The 15,885-nt window shown below is 58.8% G+C and overlaps 6 protein-coding genes across 6 annotated transcripts in view; 3 read left to right on the top strand and 3 right to left on the bottom strand.

Annotated features, from left to right (window-relative positions):
• Window positions 1-246: 246 nt before the first annotated feature.
• Window positions 247-1,908, top strand: VDBG_07463 (conserved hypothetical protein; the record flags this gene model as incomplete). The annotated part of the gene is made up of 3 exons (XM_003001958.1): window positions 247-535; window positions 601-634; window positions 711-1,908. The coding sequence occupies 3 exons, from the start codon at window positions 247-249 to the stop codon at window positions 1,906-1,908; spliced, it is 1,521 nt and encodes a 506-aa protein (XP_003002004.1).
• Window positions 1,909-2,570: 662 nt separating this feature from the next.
• Window positions 2,571-4,132, bottom strand: VDBG_07462 (aminopeptidase Y; the record flags this gene model as incomplete). Its single annotated transcript, XM_003001957.1, has 2 exons — window positions 2,571-3,933; window positions 4,014-4,132. 2 exons carry the CDS (start codon window positions 4,130-4,132, stop codon window positions 2,571-2,573), a joined length of 1,482 nt encoding a protein of 493 aa, XP_003002003.1.
• An 828-nt stretch (window positions 4,133-4,960) lies between these two features.
• Window positions 4,961-7,997, bottom strand: VDBG_07461 (conserved hypothetical protein; the record flags this gene model as incomplete). Its single annotated transcript, XM_003001956.1, has 3 exons — window positions 4,961-4,972; window positions 5,037-7,698; window positions 7,915-7,997. The coding sequence occupies 3 exons, from the start codon at window positions 7,995-7,997 to the stop codon at window positions 4,961-4,963; spliced, it is 2,757 nt and encodes a 918-aa protein (XP_003002002.1).
• A 686-nt stretch (window positions 7,998-8,683) lies between these two features.
• On the top strand, window positions 8,684-10,585 carry VDBG_07460 (predicted protein; the record flags this gene model as incomplete). Its single annotated transcript, XM_003001955.1, has 6 exons — window positions 8,684-8,819; window positions 9,076-9,244; window positions 9,499-9,745; window positions 9,844-10,046; window positions 10,114-10,450; window positions 10,529-10,585. The coding sequence occupies 6 exons, from the start codon at window positions 8,684-8,686 to the stop codon at window positions 10,583-10,585; spliced, it is 1,149 nt and encodes a 382-aa protein (XP_003002001.1).
• Window positions 10,586-11,212: 627 nt separating this feature from the next.
• Window positions 11,213-12,150, top strand: VDBG_07459 (26S proteasome regulatory subunit rpn12; the record flags this gene model as incomplete). The annotated part of the gene is made up of 2 exons (XM_003001954.1): window positions 11,213-11,761; window positions 11,839-12,150. The coding sequence occupies 2 exons, from the start codon at window positions 11,213-11,215 to the stop codon at window positions 12,148-12,150; spliced, it is 861 nt and encodes a 286-aa protein (XP_003002000.1).
• A 443-nt stretch (window positions 12,151-12,593) lies between these two features.
• Window positions 12,594-15,885, bottom strand: part of VDBG_07458 (coatomer subunit alpha) — a gene marked incomplete at both ends in the record, with an annotated part of 3,960 nt that continues 668 nt past the window's right edge. The window contains 4 exons of the mRNA XM_003001953.1: window positions 12,594-12,836; window positions 12,894-13,927; window positions 14,061-14,625; window positions 14,763-15,830. Of these exons, the coding sequence (XP_003001999.1) occupies window positions 12,594-12,836; window positions 12,894-13,927; window positions 14,061-14,625; window positions 14,763-15,830 (2,910 nt within the window). The remainder of the gene's footprint in view (window positions 12,837-12,893; window positions 13,928-14,060; window positions 14,626-14,762; window positions 15,831-15,885) is intronic.

Below are 15,885 nucleotides of genomic sequence, written 5' to 3'. Positions count from 1 at the left end.
GGCATGGCTAGTTTAAATACAGATAGAGGGGCCCACTGCTGGTGTTGTCATCGTTGTGGTCTGGGAGATCATCTTCAAGTCGACCTGTATTGATCGGACCATCCATCGGTGGCGTCTACAATTGACGTCCAGGGCCATCTTTATTTTCCACGACAGTGTCATTGAATAGCGGGACGAGTCTGTTTTTTTTTCTTGGTGCCGAGAGCATCACGTCACACTGGCAACCTGTATTGAACGTCGGCGACGATGGTGGACGCAACAACGTCGTCGGAGCCGTCCAGCGATATCGAGAAGCTGGAGCACTTCCCGACAGATGGTTCAGATTCAGAAGTCAGGCAGATCAAGACGGAAAGAGAGAGAACAGACGCATCCAGCAATGCCACTAGTGATGGAGCAGGCGAGGTTGACCAGCGTGATGGCGATGAAAACCAGCCGACGACCAGCATCGCGAGCCGTGTCCTCAGTCGGATGACTTCACGCTCAAGCGTTGCGCCAGGGCCGCCACCTGATGGAGGTTTTACCGCATGGATGTGTGGTAGGTGACACCGTTCCCCTACCAAACTACTTGCAGCAGATCCTAACGATCGTGTCTTTCCGCAGTTCTCAGTGGACATCTCGTCATCATGAATACTTGGTATGATGCTCTCCCTTCCTCCCTCGGTCTTACTCGCCATACCACGAGAAGGTCCAACTGACTGACCTCGATCTAGGGGTGTCATCAACTCTTTTGGTGTATTTCAACCGCACTACACGTCGACTCTGAACCGTGCGCCGTCTGACATCTCTTGGATCGGCTCATTCGAGATCTTCCTGCTCTTCTTCATCGGCACCTTTACCGGCCGCTTGACCGATGCGGGATTCTTCCGCCTCCTTTTCGCCACGGGCTCCGTGCTCGTGGTGGCCGGCACCTTTGCCACGTCGTTCTGCACACAGTACTGGCAGTTCTTCCTGGCGCAGGGCGTCTGCATGGGCCTCGGCAATGGATTCTTGTTCTGCCCGTGCCTGTCTCTGCTTGCGACGTACTTTCAGAAGAGGCGAGCGCTGGCGATCGGCATCTCGGCGTGCGGCAGCGCGACGGGCGGCCTGGTGTTTCCCAGCATCGTCAGGGAACTGCTGCCGCGGATCGGGTTCGGCTGGACGATGCGGGTCATTGGGTTCATCCAGCTGGCCACCATGCTCGTGAGCTTCTTCTTCCTCAAACCGAGGATCGCTCCGCGCAAGGCCGGCAAGCTGGTGGAGTGGGCGGCCTTCGCGGAGCTCGAGTACACGTTCTACGCCTTGGGGTCCTTCCTGGTGAGTTTCCTTTCCCCCTTCCGCAGACTCGCCTCGCGGGCCTACTCACACATCACACGGCAGTGCTTCATGGGGGTCTACTTTGCCTTCTTCTACCTCGCCTCCTACTCGCGCGACGTGGAAGGCCTGTCCTACCTCAACTCGCTCAACCTCCTCCTGCTCCTCAACGGCATCGGCGTCATCGGCCGGCTGCTGCCCAACTACGTCGCCGACACGCTCGGCACCCTCAACATGTTCATCCCCATGGCCGGCATCAGCTCGCTGCTGGCCTTCTCGTGGATGGCCGTGTCGTCCGAGCCGGGCCTCTACGCCTGGGTCGTCTTCTACGGCATCGCCGCCGGCGGCATCCAGAGCCTGTTCCCCGCCGGGCTGAGCGCGCTGACGTCGGACCCGCGCAAGCAGGGCACGCGCATGGGCATGGTCTTTACGATTGTGAGCTTCGCCGTGCTGACGGGGCCGCCCATCGCGGGGGCCGTCATCGACGCCACGGGCGGGCGGTACGTCGGCGCGCAGGCCTTTGCGGGGAGCTGCATGGCCCTCGGCATGGGGGGGTTGCTGGCGGCCCGGGAGGTCAAGAGACGGAAACTCGGCAAGGGGGTTTGGGCCAAGATGTGAGCGAAGGGCACGCCCGTACGGACCGCGTTCTAGAGGAAGAAGCGAAAAAACGAATACACTGTTCGTCTGCTCGAAGAGAAAGAAGCAGGCGCTTTATGCATAGTGCCAACCGCGGAGCATGCAGCTCCAACGCTACCTGATATGTGGGACATGCCAGGTTCGGGGACGTGGGTGGGTGGAGTGAGGGCTCTTCCTAGCCACACGTGCATTCGATTCTTCGATGGGCGTGGTTTGGAGAGCGCCCATTCCTGAAGTCCCAACGCTTTTGGTTGCAGAGTAACTCTTCATCGATGACCGGGACTCGAGGCTTTTTACCTGCTTGCTGATCCCACGCCTGCACGCGACAGCACTACGCAACGGCGCTTGCCATGCGTTGTCTTGTAAAGTTCCCGTGCGAAGCGGCCGTTTGCCGTACTGTTCCAGGAAAGGGGGGCTCCTGGATTATCAACACGCCAGTGGACGGATCATAAGTTGAAATGCAATGCATAGCGTGTCATTTCACACAGACACATGGCCAAGACCTCGTTGACAACAGTTTGCTATAACTACATCGTCACATCATCACTCATCAGCCGCCCATACACCAACCGTCCCGTGTTCTACACCTCGCTCACCCAACCCTCCGACACACTCCCAAACTCATTCGCAAGCCAACATGTAATCTAGATGATGTCGTGGTCGCATGCCTTCATGCTCTCCAGGTGCACATGCAGACCCTCGTCGCGAATCTCCCTCATGGCCGCAAACGACGTAGAGTTGACCAGCGTCTTGGGCACAAGCTCGACGCCGTCCGTCGCCAGAACGCTGATGACGTGGGCCGCGGCCTTGGCGTTGGTGAAGAGCGTCTCAGGGTTGGGGTTGTCAATGTTGTCGCACGCCTGGTGGTAGCAGGCGTCCTGCTCGGCGCCCGTACCCGTGAAGAGGCCGCCAACGGGCTTCTTGATGACCTGCTGGAAGGGAACGTAATCGGTGCCGCCCGTGAGACCGACGGGGCGCGTCTCGACACCCTCCGACTCAAAGTGGTCGAGGAAGAGCTTCTCAATGGCCTCCGAGCCGGGGGCGCCGCCGGGACCGACATCGGCACCGTCGCCGTCAAAGACGCCAAAGAAGCCGCGCGAGACCATGTCAAAGTTGACATAGAGAAGCAGGTTATCGACCTCGGCCGAAGTCATGTTGTTCACGTAGAACTTGCTGCCCCATAGGCCGTTCTCCTCGGCACCCCACCATGCGAACCGCACCTTGAGATTGGTCGAGAAGCGCGACAGGGCCTTGGCGAGCTCGAGAATGAGAGTCGTGCCGGAGCCGTCATCGTTGATGCCGGGCCCGGCTTGAACAGAGTCGAGATGCGCGCCGACCATGACGACGTTGCTCGCGTCGCCACCCTTGGTCTCGGCAATGACGTTCTGCGTGATGCGCTCTTCAATGAGCTGCGTGATCTGGAAGTGCGCCGTGACAGCCTCGCCCGCGTCGAGGCGGGCTTTGATGGCACGGCCAGGGCCCTGGTCAATCAACAGGGCCGGAACGTACTCGACGGGGTTGGGCAGCGACAGTGAGCCGGCCGTCAGCTGGGCCGGGTCCGAGTTGTAAATGGCGACGGCAGCGGCGCCGGCGGCAGCAGCAGCCTTGAGCTTGCCAGCAAAGGTAGTCTGGTCGGGGCACACGCCACGCTCGACGAGGACGATCTTGCCCTTGGCGTCGATGTTCTGCGCAGCGTAGTTGGCGGCCGCACAGCCAGCCGGCCCTGTGGGCGCGTGCACAATGGGCAGGTCGACACCCTCAGCACTTGTGCTTGGCGAGTAGGTCAGGCCGACGGAGCGGAAGACCTCGCCGTCAACGGAGAACTCCTTGGCTGTCGTCTCGACAAACAGGGCAGGGAAATCCTGCTTTCTAATCTCGAAGCCCTTGAGCTTCTCGAGCTCGCCGTAAATGTAGTCGACTGAGGCAGCGTAGCCGGGGAAGCCGAAAGCGCGGTGACCACCGTTGGCGTAGGCAATGTCATTGAGCACCTCGAGGTTCTTCATCAGGCTGGAAAGGGACGAGTTAGCTTGCCTGGGCATTGCAGCAGAGACTCTCGATGACGCCGGGAGGAGGGGCAGGACGCATACGCATCGGACTTGATGAGCTCTTGCAGCTTGTCCGAGTCAACAGGCGGGTGACAGGGCTTCGTCTGCGCGGCGACGACGGGCAGAAGCGCCGCCGCCAAAGGAGCGTTGGTGAACTTCATGATAGCAAGATCGTGGGGATTGCTCTTGCGCTGGAGAGTGGTGCTGATGGAACAACCATGACAGACGCAGCATCCTGGGCATCATGTCTTTCTTATTTGAGCAGCTGTAAGCCTGCCATCCCCGCAGCCCTCCTGTGTTGTCTCGCCACCCCACCAGCTACCCATGGTGAGCGTTGAGCTGGCGCATTTGTTGCTGATTGTTTTTTTTGACAAGCTCAGGCAACGGTGAAGATCGAGTTCAAATCGGGAAGGTCGTCATGCCGCCGCCAGAGGACCCCGCAGCTCGAGCTGCCGTCCGCGGCCCAGCCCCGAGTCAGCGTTGCATGCCAAGTGGCCCCTCGAACCACAGCATCGAGGGAGCTCATCCACAGTGACACAAGCCGCCAACATCGCCTGCCCCATCCGGCCGCTAGAAGCAGAAAGCGTCCAGCCTCCCGCTGCCCATCGCCCGCCTCCCGCGAAGGTTTGCGAAGGTTTTCGCCTTAGCAGTTGACCCGAAGCACCACCCCATCCGGCCGGACACACTGCAGCCACCCGTCACGCCGTGCCATCTCTGCGAGCAGGTACTGTGCGTGTCGCATCTCTTACATTCACGAACACGAACAATGAGTCAAAATTGGGTCGTAAGAATCCATCCACTTTCTTGATGCGCCTCATAATGGCTGGTTCCCTCCCGACCTGCCCATGCCTCGGCTCCTCCCATGTCTCGTCTTTCATCTGCGTGTCGACGGAAACCAACCCATGGTATGTTGTTTGCTCGAACATGCGAGATCCTTCACTGCTGCTGTCTGGTATCCGTGTTCTCATCCGTCATATAATGCATCGCCTCTACATGAGGATCTGAATAAAAGAGATTTGATGGTTAGCAAGGTTTTCCATAGCGGGCCGTTATCTCGCGACTTACACATTGGTCGTCGCCTTTGCCCTGGGGAATACCCATCTCCTCAAATGTCGCAGGGCCCTGGCCCGGCTGCTTACCCGGCTTGGCCTGTGCTGGGGCCGGTGGTCGTGGTTGCGCCCCCGGCGGTGCACTCCCAGTCCTGCCCTCTAGGTCCGGTCGTCCTACGGGAGGTCGCCCACCCGCACTGGGGCCTGTCGATACCCGGGGTGCACTCGCTGGGCTGCCGACCGGCATCGAATCGTACCTTTCCGGTCGACCTCCCGGGCCAACTGCTGTCGAGGTAGGGCGTGAAGACGTCCGCGCTCCGTACTCGCGACCCGGCTGTGGTTGCGATGACAGATTCGGCTGGCTGTAGTTGTTTGGTGCGCCAGGGGCAGGCCCAGGACCGGCGCCGTAGCCACCGCCACCGCCGTACGGGCTCTGTGGTTGCGGCTTGTTGTTGTAACCCGCAGGTGCCTGTTGTTTGCTGAGCTTATTGACAGCCGGGTTGCTGGCAGGACCGCCACCGCTGCCGCCCCCGTATGGCTGTGCCGTTGACGGGCGCTGCATATCCTGGCGGCCGTAACCCCCGGGGCCAGGGCTCGGCTGCCTGTATCCCCCGCCCGGAGGGCCAGGGCTCGGCTGTCTGTATCCCCCGCCCGGAGGGCCAGGGCTCGGCTGTCTGTAGCCGCCAGGTCCCTGGGCGGGCCGGCCGCGGGGGTCGCCGCCAGTTGGTGCCAGGTTCGCCATCGACTGCGAACCGCGTATGCCCTCGTTGCCGTAAGGGTGTCTTCCACCAGAGACATCCGTCGCACTCGGGCGAATGCCAAAGGCGCTCATGGGTCGGTCAGCGTGGGGTCCGGAGGCAGAGCGGAGGTTCCCGGCGCTGAGATGCCTCGAGGCCATGTCGTCATCGGGATATGGTGCCGTGGATGGCGATCGACCGCCGTAGTTGAGCGGCGCGGGCCTGTCATCTTCAGGATATGGCGCGGCTGACTTTGGACGCATAGCCAAGCCTGTGTCGAGGTTGACGCCGAATGCAGGCGTCCTGGCGACCTGAACAGACGCGCGGGAAGGATCAGGAAAGTCCAGACCATCCTGGACCAGCGTGGGATGCTGTCCAGGTGAGGGTTGAGGCGAAACCCGAGGAGACGGCCTGTCGATTGGCGTTGTCGGCGCACTCTCCGTCACAGTCGGCATCGCCTTGCTGGGTTGTTGTTGTTGTTGTCTGAAGCGGTCTGGTCTCTTGCCACGCTGTGAGCCGTGAGTAGACTTAATTCTGGTCAACGTGGTCGTCTCGTGGTCTTGTTTGGTCAAGGCCTTGGACTCGCTGAGGGAGTCAAGACGGCCGACGGCATCCTTGTTGCCATGTTCTGCGGCTAGTTCGTACCAGTGACGAGCTTGGCGGAGGTCTTTGGAGACGTGGATGCCGATTTCGTGGTAGTAGCCCATGGCAAATTCGCCAGTGGGCAGCTTGGCCACGGCGGCATCATGGGCATACTTGTAGGCCAGCTGCTCATTCTTGTTGAAAACGCCCTCGTAGCCAAAGAGAAACCACCTGCTGACGCCGAGCGAGGCTTCAGGCTGGCCCTGTTGCGCGGCCAGGCCGTAGTAGTGGATGGAGTAGGCTGGTTTGAAGTCGCATCCCAGCTGGCACAGCTCGTACGCTTGGCCCATCTTCAGCTGCGCCTTGGCGAATCCCAAGTAAGCCGCCTTTTCCAGGTACATTTTGGCCAGAGACAGATCGAGGGGTAAGACTGTGTCGGGTATACTAATCTCGGGCAGCTCCCTCGACAGCAGCATGCCGTAAACGTAAGCACCTTGGGGCGCGTCCTCGTCCGCTGTGTCGGCAGCCTCGTTGATGAGCTGCAATCCCCTGTTGTAATCTTTGGGCTGACCGTGCTGACCCAGCAAGCTCATCATGCCCAGTCGGTAGGAGGCGGCAGAGTCCTTGTGGCGCAGGCCGACGTAATAGTGCTCGACAGCTTGCACAAAATCGTTAGAGCTCTCAAACAGCATGCCCATGCGATATTCAGCACGGCCGTAGCCCAAAGCTGCAGCTCGTTTGTAGCCGTTGTAGGCCTCCTTCTTGTCTTGACGAACGCCAAACTTGCCGAATTCGTGCCACTTCGCCTTGATGAACATGGCTTCAGGATGATCCTGCCCTGCGAGGTAGTCGACGATGCTAACGGCATCTAGTCGTAGAGTGTGCTCAACCTTGGGGGTCTGGGGGCGGGGTTGGCCGTCTGCTTCCCTGACGGCAGCCTCTTGCAGGATCTCGACCCACGAGAGGGTATCGCGCGCCCATGACAGCTGCATGGAGACATTGTTCGAGTGCAGAACATGCTCGCGAGCTTTCCATAGAATGCCCTCCTTGTCTTCGTCGCTTGGCGGGATATTCTCCCCCTTCACTTTTGGGAAGGGGGAGAAGGAGGGGGCGTCGCCAGTGTGCGACATGGTGGCGGTCTTGCCTGGGGTGCTGCTGGGCAGAGCGGTATAATCGTCGTCAGTGGTCTTTCCGTACGCGTTGGCGGGAGGGCCCCGAAGAGACGACTGTCGCTGCGGGTGATTGCTGTAGAGGCTGGAGGGGGAGTTGTCGTCGTTTGCCGGTCGGGGGGCTTCGCGTGCTTCAAGTTCCATGCGCTGAAGGTCGTCTTGCATGTTCTGAGGGACCTGCGGCGTTATGCTGTAGGGAGAAGAAATGCAATGTCAGCGGGCGGCGTGCAAACCGGTGGACGGAGGTGGCAGAGCGCGCAGGCCGCGAGACGAGGGGTCGCCAAAACCGGACTTTCTGAGGGATTCCCCGGCCAAGTGCAGATTTTGAGGCGCGCCGCTGGAAGGAAACGGCACAGCGAGCGCGGCGGGGCACTCGTGCAGGGAGTAACAGAAGAATCAGACGTACCGCTGGGGGGCGGGCGCGACGACCTCAGGCATGTAATAGTCATCGAAGCCGCTGGGAACAAATGTCGCGCCGAGCTGGGGCATATCGGGTGCGGGTGCGTGAGCCTGTGACAGGTTTTGAGGCTGAGGCAGGAGGTCTGCATAAATAGAAATAGCGTCAGCGGGGGGCGGATGTTCAGTCGTTGGCCGCTGGGTGCCTGGATCGGTGGAGGACGGAGTGGTCCTGCGCGGGTGGGCGGATAGGCACTACACTGACGGTGGTTGGTGCTGGTGAGCGGCCGATGGGAGCCAGGAGAGTACTTTGTCAGGAGGGCCCTGTCAGGAGTGGGAACGGGGTGTGCAGTTGACCAGAGTGAGACTATCGAACGGTCGACCGGGCTTCGCGCAGCGTTTGTAGACAGGGGCTTGCTTCTGCCACCACGCTTGAGATGGCTCGAGTGATGGTTGTTGGGTTAGGGGGGGTGCGAGGGGAACGAGAGCGGGAACGAGGAATGCGATCGGATGCGGGGGCTTCATCAACACAATGCATCGGAGCGAGCGAGGCCCATCTTGTAGTTGAAGGCGGGGAGGGGCGGAGGAGGCCCATAGGAGAGGCCCATAGGAGAGGCCCATAGGAGAGGCCCATAGGAGAAGCCCATAGGAGAGAGGAGCCTCCTGGCTGGCGTATTTGCCATTCATGGGACCCCCTCCATGCCTGTCAAAATGGCACGCAAAGCCCGTGCTACCCTGCTCAGGCACCAGAGGAGAGGTCAGGTCGGGCAGGGCACGAAATGAAGACGCTCAAAGGCCGTTTCGCAACGGAGCTGCTGCTTGCCAAAAGGGGAAGCCCACTGTTCCTGGGCGGCTCGTTGAAACATGCGAAAGCGCGTACTGGGAAGAAGGCATGGTCGCAGTCCCACAGGCTGTGTGAGTGATTGAGTGACTGACCGACCCATAGTTGGCGGCTGACCCAGCGTAGGTGTGGATGTGGAAGCTGCTGCGCCCTGCCCGACGAAAGCAAGCCCCTTTTCATCGAAGTTGCTAAATCGGAACTGCCTTCTTCGGGACTCGTTTGGTGGGTGATAGTAGCATCCGGCCGATAGGTGCCATCGTGTTGGTCTCCGCGGGCCGGCCGGTAGCTGCTGTTGTGTTCTGCGATTGCGTTGCATGCCGGGTCTTGCAGGCAAGGATGTATGCCTCTGCGCCGTATGTAGCGAGTTGCCTAGGTCCCGTAGGTGGGGGGTTGGGTGGGTTTGGGTGTGCAAGGGTGGCCAGCGTTCAAGCGCTACTCGCTTTGTTGCCTCTTCTATCAACCCTGCCAGCCCGGACGACACACTTGTGCCATCACCAAGGTGAGATTGTCTGGCTACTTCGTCGGTTGTAAGGCACGAGCAACTCTTAAGATGAAAGCAGGCGACAGAGCTGTCTAACAGGTTTACGTGCGCAATACGGAGGAAATATAGCTAACTTACTGTTTGACGATGGGAAGTGGTGGGCGTGGGCGTGACCCCGGGCCGAGACGGCTGGTGTCGTTACAGGCACATCGCTGTAGCCATTGCGGACATACAGCGGTCTATTGTATGCCATGTTGGCCGTGATAGTTCAGCTTGCCGTGTCCGTCTTGCCAGCGGGCTGATGGCTTGGAGTGCACGGCAGCAGAGGCCGAGCACACCGAGGAACGTATGCGTGCCTTGGTTGCCAACGAAGGGCTTGAGATGGCGATGGCGATGGTGATGGTGATGGTAATGGTGATGGGGTGGGCAGTCGAAGATGATGGAGGTAGTATGGAGGTGGAAAGTCGGAGGTCGTCAGAGTGGGAGGCAGGGAGTCTCGTGTGCGACAGCCTCGGAGAAGTGGGCAGGAGAACAGGCCGTCTTCGTCAAGCGCCGCAAGACAAGATGAAGGCAGTAGGCACTCTGGTGGACAGACCAATCTGCGTGATCTTGAGCAGGTGCGCCGCAGGTCACCAGGTCGAGCGACTGTCACCAGCACTGGCAATAGCAGCAGCAGCAGCGGTAGCAGCAGCGGTAGCGGTAGCGGTAGCAGTAGCAGTAGTAGCAGTGGCAGGAGCAGTAGCAGGTCCCTCCGGATCGAAAGGGGTCCGGCCGTCTTTTTAGCTCCCGTCGTCTCCGGCGCTCAGTCAAGCACCTCATGGTAAGGTACCTCCCCGTTCGCTCTCCCTTCATTCAATACTGCTCCTGGTACCTACCTAGGCACCTAGGAATGAAGGCATGACCCAAAACTCCGAAAATGCCATTCGTGTCTTCCTTTTCCATTTGACTTGCGCTTGGACCGACACCCTTGACCTCTTCCCACGAACTTGCATTCATGTCGTGATCGGTTATGGTCATGATGCCCTCAAACGACAAAACCGAATTCGGGGTTCCAACATCCCTGCTGGCCAATGGTGTGCTGCGTCGCCCGACCCTCGCTACTTCGACAGGCTAGCCTATAAACGCTGCGTGTCGGATTGCTTTGGGCGTATTTTCGCCGAGCTCCGCCACGCCTCCCCGCCGTGGCTCCCTACCTTGCAGCCTCTGGTCTGTACTGGAGCCCTGGTAAGAGTGCTATTGTTGGCAACGAAGAAGGTTCAGGGGCTTTCCCAGCATCCACATTCACCAACATCAAAGTCATAGATCGTCCAGGTCAAGGCGCATCCGTATGAGCACCTGCCGCCTGCCACCTGCCCCTGAAGTTCTTCTGTCAGGGCGGACACAATGCACAGTTGCCCGCACTAAAACACAGGCAAGATGAGCCGTTCCAGTCGCCTGTCAACGAGTCCTATCGTGGTGTACGGTACCTGTCCGCCAAGTTTGTCTAGTCCTCGGCAAGGCTGCCTTGCCTGAAGGATCTGCCGTTCGGAATCTGCCTGGCTTCACGTCACCTGCAGGATCACGCGAAACCATTGAACGCCTTCACGGCCACAGAGAGGACTAGCGGATATGCTCTCGTGCAAGGGTAGTGGCATCTGGGGGAGAGAGACATGGGGAGGATTGCAGTGCAGCGCATATGCTCGTGGTATTATGTAACCTGCATGAGGCCTACCATCACACTGGAAGCCACGTGACACAATCTTGACTTGATAATCAGTTCCATCCACCCCCGGGGGTGTCTCACCCAATGACCAACACGCACCTTCGTCAGCCTCTCAGCAGCCTAGGTACGGTCAGTGACGGGCAAGACAATTATCCCGACAACACCTCATCAAGCTCATTCACGACCATCACGGCCCACAACGAGACCTCCCAGCCCACAAGAAGCCTTAAATAAACTCCATCGCAACCGCACAGCCCATCAATACCATCCGAACACGGCTCATCATGGCCGAACGCGCCCTCCAACAGATCCTCTCCCAGCTCCAGACCCAAGGGTCCTCCCTCTCCTACGCCGATGCCTCCGCTCAACTGTCCAAAGCCAAGCTGGCGCTCCTCAAGCTCAACGCCCTGACACCGTCCCCCACGACCCCCGCCGCCCATCTCGCCCTGGCCCGCGACCTCTACGAGAAGGGCGCCCTGGCGTCCATCCGCGCCCGCAACCCCGACGCCTTCACCCGCTACGTTCACCAGCTACAGCCCTTCTACGACCTCGGACCGGACGCGCTGCGGCCCAACCCCGCCGAGCGCAACAAAATCACCGGCCTCTACATGCTCCTGCTCCTGACGCAGGGCCGCTACGCTGAGTTCCACTCGGAGCTCGAGAGCCTTGCCACCCGCGATGGCGGCGGTGACGCCGAGGCCGTCGAGGGCGACCGCTACCTCGGATACCCCATCCGCCTCGAGCGCTGGCTCATGGAGGGCAGCTACGACCGTGTCTGGAAGGCCATGAAGAGCCGGGAGGTGCCTTGCGAGGAGTACTCTGTCTTTTCCGAGGTGAGCCCACGGCTCCTCCCCTTACAAACTTGTCCCTTCCGCCTCCCCTGTTCTTTTGCTCTTGCGTTGCGATGGAGCGACCACGGACTAGGAAGACTGACACGCTGCAGATTCTCACCTCCCAGATCCGCTCCGAAATTGCGTCCAGCAGCGAGCGCGCCTACCCCAGCCTGCCCATCAGCTCCACAAAGTCCCTCCTCTTCCTCGACTCGGAGGGTGCCGTCATCGAGTTCGCCAAGCACCGTGGCTGGCTCATCCGCGACGGCAACATCTACTTCCCCGACACGGCCGAGGCGTCGGCCGAGGAGGGCGGCCAGCAGAAGGAGCTCAGCAAGATGGTCATCGAGAACACGTTGGGCTACGCACGAGAGCTGGAGACGATCGTGTAAAAGGGAAGCACGGCGTGGCGGCCCGACGGTTAGACGGTAGACGTGGTTGTGTGTACTATTAAGAAGACCGACAGAGGCAGGCAGGAATACAGGTTCCCGGGCGTCGCCAGGTTTTGCAAACTACCTTCATGATGCTTGCTTCCTGCTCTGCGATGCGTGAGCACCGAGCATACTTTGTCCAGACATTGGTCGCAAGAGACGCGTGGTCAAGCCTTGATCCGTCGATGCATGCCTGGTGCCCGCTCGAGTCGCATGGCTACCCCCATCATCCCTCACGTTACGCACGACCAGATTAACAATTCGACGTCGTTGCTGCTAGCTAATGACAAGACGCCCCGAAATCAGTCGACACAGCAGTCGTCTCTAAGTAACTTTTCCCAGGGGGCCGTCCACTCCGAGTCGTTGCTTCGTCCATCAATTCATCCCCGGCCGCCGTGACTCTTTTATGCGAAAAGCTTCAACCCGCTACCATGCTTGCCAATCTCACAGACCTCGCATACCCTGCACACGCTTCCCTTGTACTTGCTGTGGTACTTGGAGCCGTCAAACGCACACTCCTCGTACGCCGTGCCGCTGTAGATTGGCGTGTGGCTGGCAGCGCACACCTCGAACTCGGCGAACTGGTCAAACTCAAGTTCGATCGAGTCGTGGGGGTTACGCTCGCACTGAGCCTTGATCCTCTTGGCCTGTCATTCTGTCAGTTGAATAATCTCACGACCAGCTGGCAAAACAACACTACTTACGTTTTCAATGATCTTGGTGGCGCCACCGTTGGCGATGATCCTGTTCGCGAAGCTAAGTGCAGAACTGTAGTTCTTGTTCTTAACCGCCAGCTGCATGGCACTCAGCAGTGCGAGTTGCCTGTGAGGGACCTCAATCTTGGGGATAGTGAAGTACGCCGAAAGCTCAAGGCTGCGCTTGAGAAGCTCGGGTTTTTGCGACACGACATCGGGAGCCCCGAGCTCTCGGCGCCCGAGCTCGACCGCCATAGCGACGGCGTACTCGCTGGCCGAGGTAATGAGCTTCTTAGCCTCAGCCACCTCGCTTTCACTCGAGACAGCGTTGACGAGGATGGTGTGCAGGATACCCTTGAAAATCTTGAGGCCCTGCTCCAGCTTGTTCGTTTTCATCGAATCATAGCCCTTTTGCAAATCGTTTGTGGCAAGGAATTCTAGATCGCGTGGCACAATGGGAAGAACCTTCCTTGGGTCCGTCTCCTCGACGGTGCGACGCACATAGTTGACGAGAGGAGGCAAACCTGCCGACGCGGGCAGGTATGTTTTGGAGGCCTGGTATACTTCGAGGAACCGAGGCTTCAAGGGCGCAAAGTTGACGGCACCGACCTGTCGGTTCAGTAGTTGCATCGCAGTCTCGTAAGAACCACCGGCGACGTGGTCCACAGCTAATGGCGAGTTGCGAGCCCAGAGGTCGGCCTCGCTGCTGGCAGCACCGCCGGCGTCAGCGCTTTCAACGTTGACAAAGTCGCCCTCGACTTCGGGAACGACATCGTCGCCCATGTCCCAGCCGGCAGCGTCCTCATCGTCATCGACATCAATTAGGTTGCCGTTGCGTTTGGCAGTGCTGTCACCAGCTTCATCAAGACCAAATTCGTCAACTCCGGCTGTGGCCTCCTCCAGAGCACCGCCAGCCGGGTCGTTGAGCGCAGTTTCGAAGATCGACTGTGAGGTTGGCTTGGTGGGCCAGTTGGCCTTGTAGGTTGGCACGACCGGCTTTGGGGGCGACAAAGGCTCTCCGATTGAAGGCATGGTGAGCTGGTCTTCAGTAAGTCCAGTCGCCTCGAGGATGCTCTGGCACTCCTCCTCTAGGCCGTGGGATTTCGCAGTCATGAACGCCAGAGGGTCAACGTAGGGTTAGTGAAGGTTCTATTGTTGGAGGATTGGTGAACTTACAGAGATCAATTTCCTTGAACATCTGAATTCTGTCCTCAACCTCGCCGAGGTATAGGGCGTTCTGGAAACGGGAAGTGAAGTCGCCACGGTGCTCTGCAATCTTGGCCATACGAGCCAACTTGGAGTGGTCGCCGGTGGAAAGATACAAGAAGGACAGCTTGTCGAACTGCTTGAGCTTCTGGTAGCACATCTCGACAATCTGGTGGTTTCCATGGGAAAGAGCCTCGGTGCTCAAACGTGTCCAGAGCTTGGGTCGATCCAGTTCCTTGGCTACCTCGACAGCAACATCAAGGTTACCACACTCGATCGCGAGTTCGAATCGGGTGGCAGGGTCCTCGACAAACTGCAGGGCAATATCTGGATACCCCTTCTTTTGCAGGTACGAGATGATAGACTGTCCCACAAGACTGGAGTTCTTGATAATGTGAAGCATCTCCTCGTAGTTCCTCTTCACAAGAGCAAGCTTGAAGCGGTACTCAGTAGGGTCGATTTGCAGAACCTTAGGTTTGGCAGCACGATCCAAGCAGTACACGTTGCGACCCTTGACGCGGACGAGGTAGACAGTCTGGTCAAGTGTACGCACAATGCCATTGTCGCCATTCATCAAGGTGTACTTGATGTGTTCAGAGTAGAGTAGAGAAGAACGCCAGTATCATCCCAGGTGGCACTCTTGATCCTGATGGTCTCGTGAAGGGTGCTGACCTGCTCGAGCGACTTGGTGACAATGGTCACGTTGTGTTTGCTGAGAAGCGCAGCATAGAGGCCGTCATTAGACCACACAACGTACTTGACACCGGTGACGGCGAGCTCGGCAACACTCTTTTTCTGTTGAATGTCATAAAGGTGAACGTGTGTGGGGTTGATGATCAGGAGGTTGCCGGTGCCGCCAAAGTAAATGTCAGTCGTACCAACAGGGGGCTTGAAAGACCGGGTGACATTGTTCGCAAGGTCCTTGATGTCGATGGTCTGGGAGGCCACACTTAGAACCGCAAAGCGGTTTCTCGCGACAAAAATGGCAGAGTTTCCAGAGCCGCGCTTAGACTCGGTCGGTTCAATAGCACCAGAGCTATCCTTAGGGAGGCTGATAAGCTCGTAGGAGCCGCTGTCGGTTGTTGACGTAACTAGTACAGACCGCTCGGCAGGGTTATATGAGATCGTTCGTGGAGGCGACCAAGGGCTGCCCAGCTTTTTGAGAGACAACAGAGTCGGGCTTTCGATGCTCTTCTGGAAATCGAAAGACTTGACATGCTTCTCCTTGTTGATGTAGAAGAGGTTGTTCTGGTACACCGCTGAGGCCGGGCGCTCTCGTTCGAGCTTGAAGACCATCACGCCGTTATCGTGACCCGCCGCAAAGAGGTTGATCTCGGGATGGGCAGCAATAACCCAGAATCTGTCGTTCTCGCGCTTGAAGGTCTGCACTGCTGTCCTCTTGTTGAGGTCCCATACCCGAACGGTCTTATCCTCTCCCACGGAGAGAATCAGATCCTGGTGAGGGTGGAAAAGACAACCCGAGGCGTTCTGGAAATGGCCACGGCAAGTATCGACTTCCCAGGCTTTCGTTTCGCTCATGCGCCAGAGCTTGACAAGACGATCGTCGCCCGCGGACACAATGAGGGGCATTGTAGGGTGGAAGGCGACCCAGTTGACACCACGGTCGTGACCCTCGAGTACAAACTTGACAACAGCATCGGTGTTGCCAAACATGTCGGCCTGGTTCTGATTCGCTCGGGCGATTTGTTCTTCGATTGTCATGGAGGTCGGGGCGGAGTGCTTCTTACGCAGGCCGGGAAATGTCCCCAGACACGTACAGACTTGGTCGAGAGAG

This window comes from Verticillium alfalfae, genomic scaffold (assembly GCF_000150825.1).
Source record: "Verticillium alfalfae VaMs.102 supercont1.10 genomic scaffold, whole genome shotgun sequence".
Lineage (NCBI taxonomy): Eukaryota > Fungi > Ascomycota > Sordariomycetes > Glomerellales > Plectosphaerellaceae > Verticillium > Verticillium alfalfae.
This window is presented reverse-complemented; position numbering and strand designations above follow the sequence as displayed.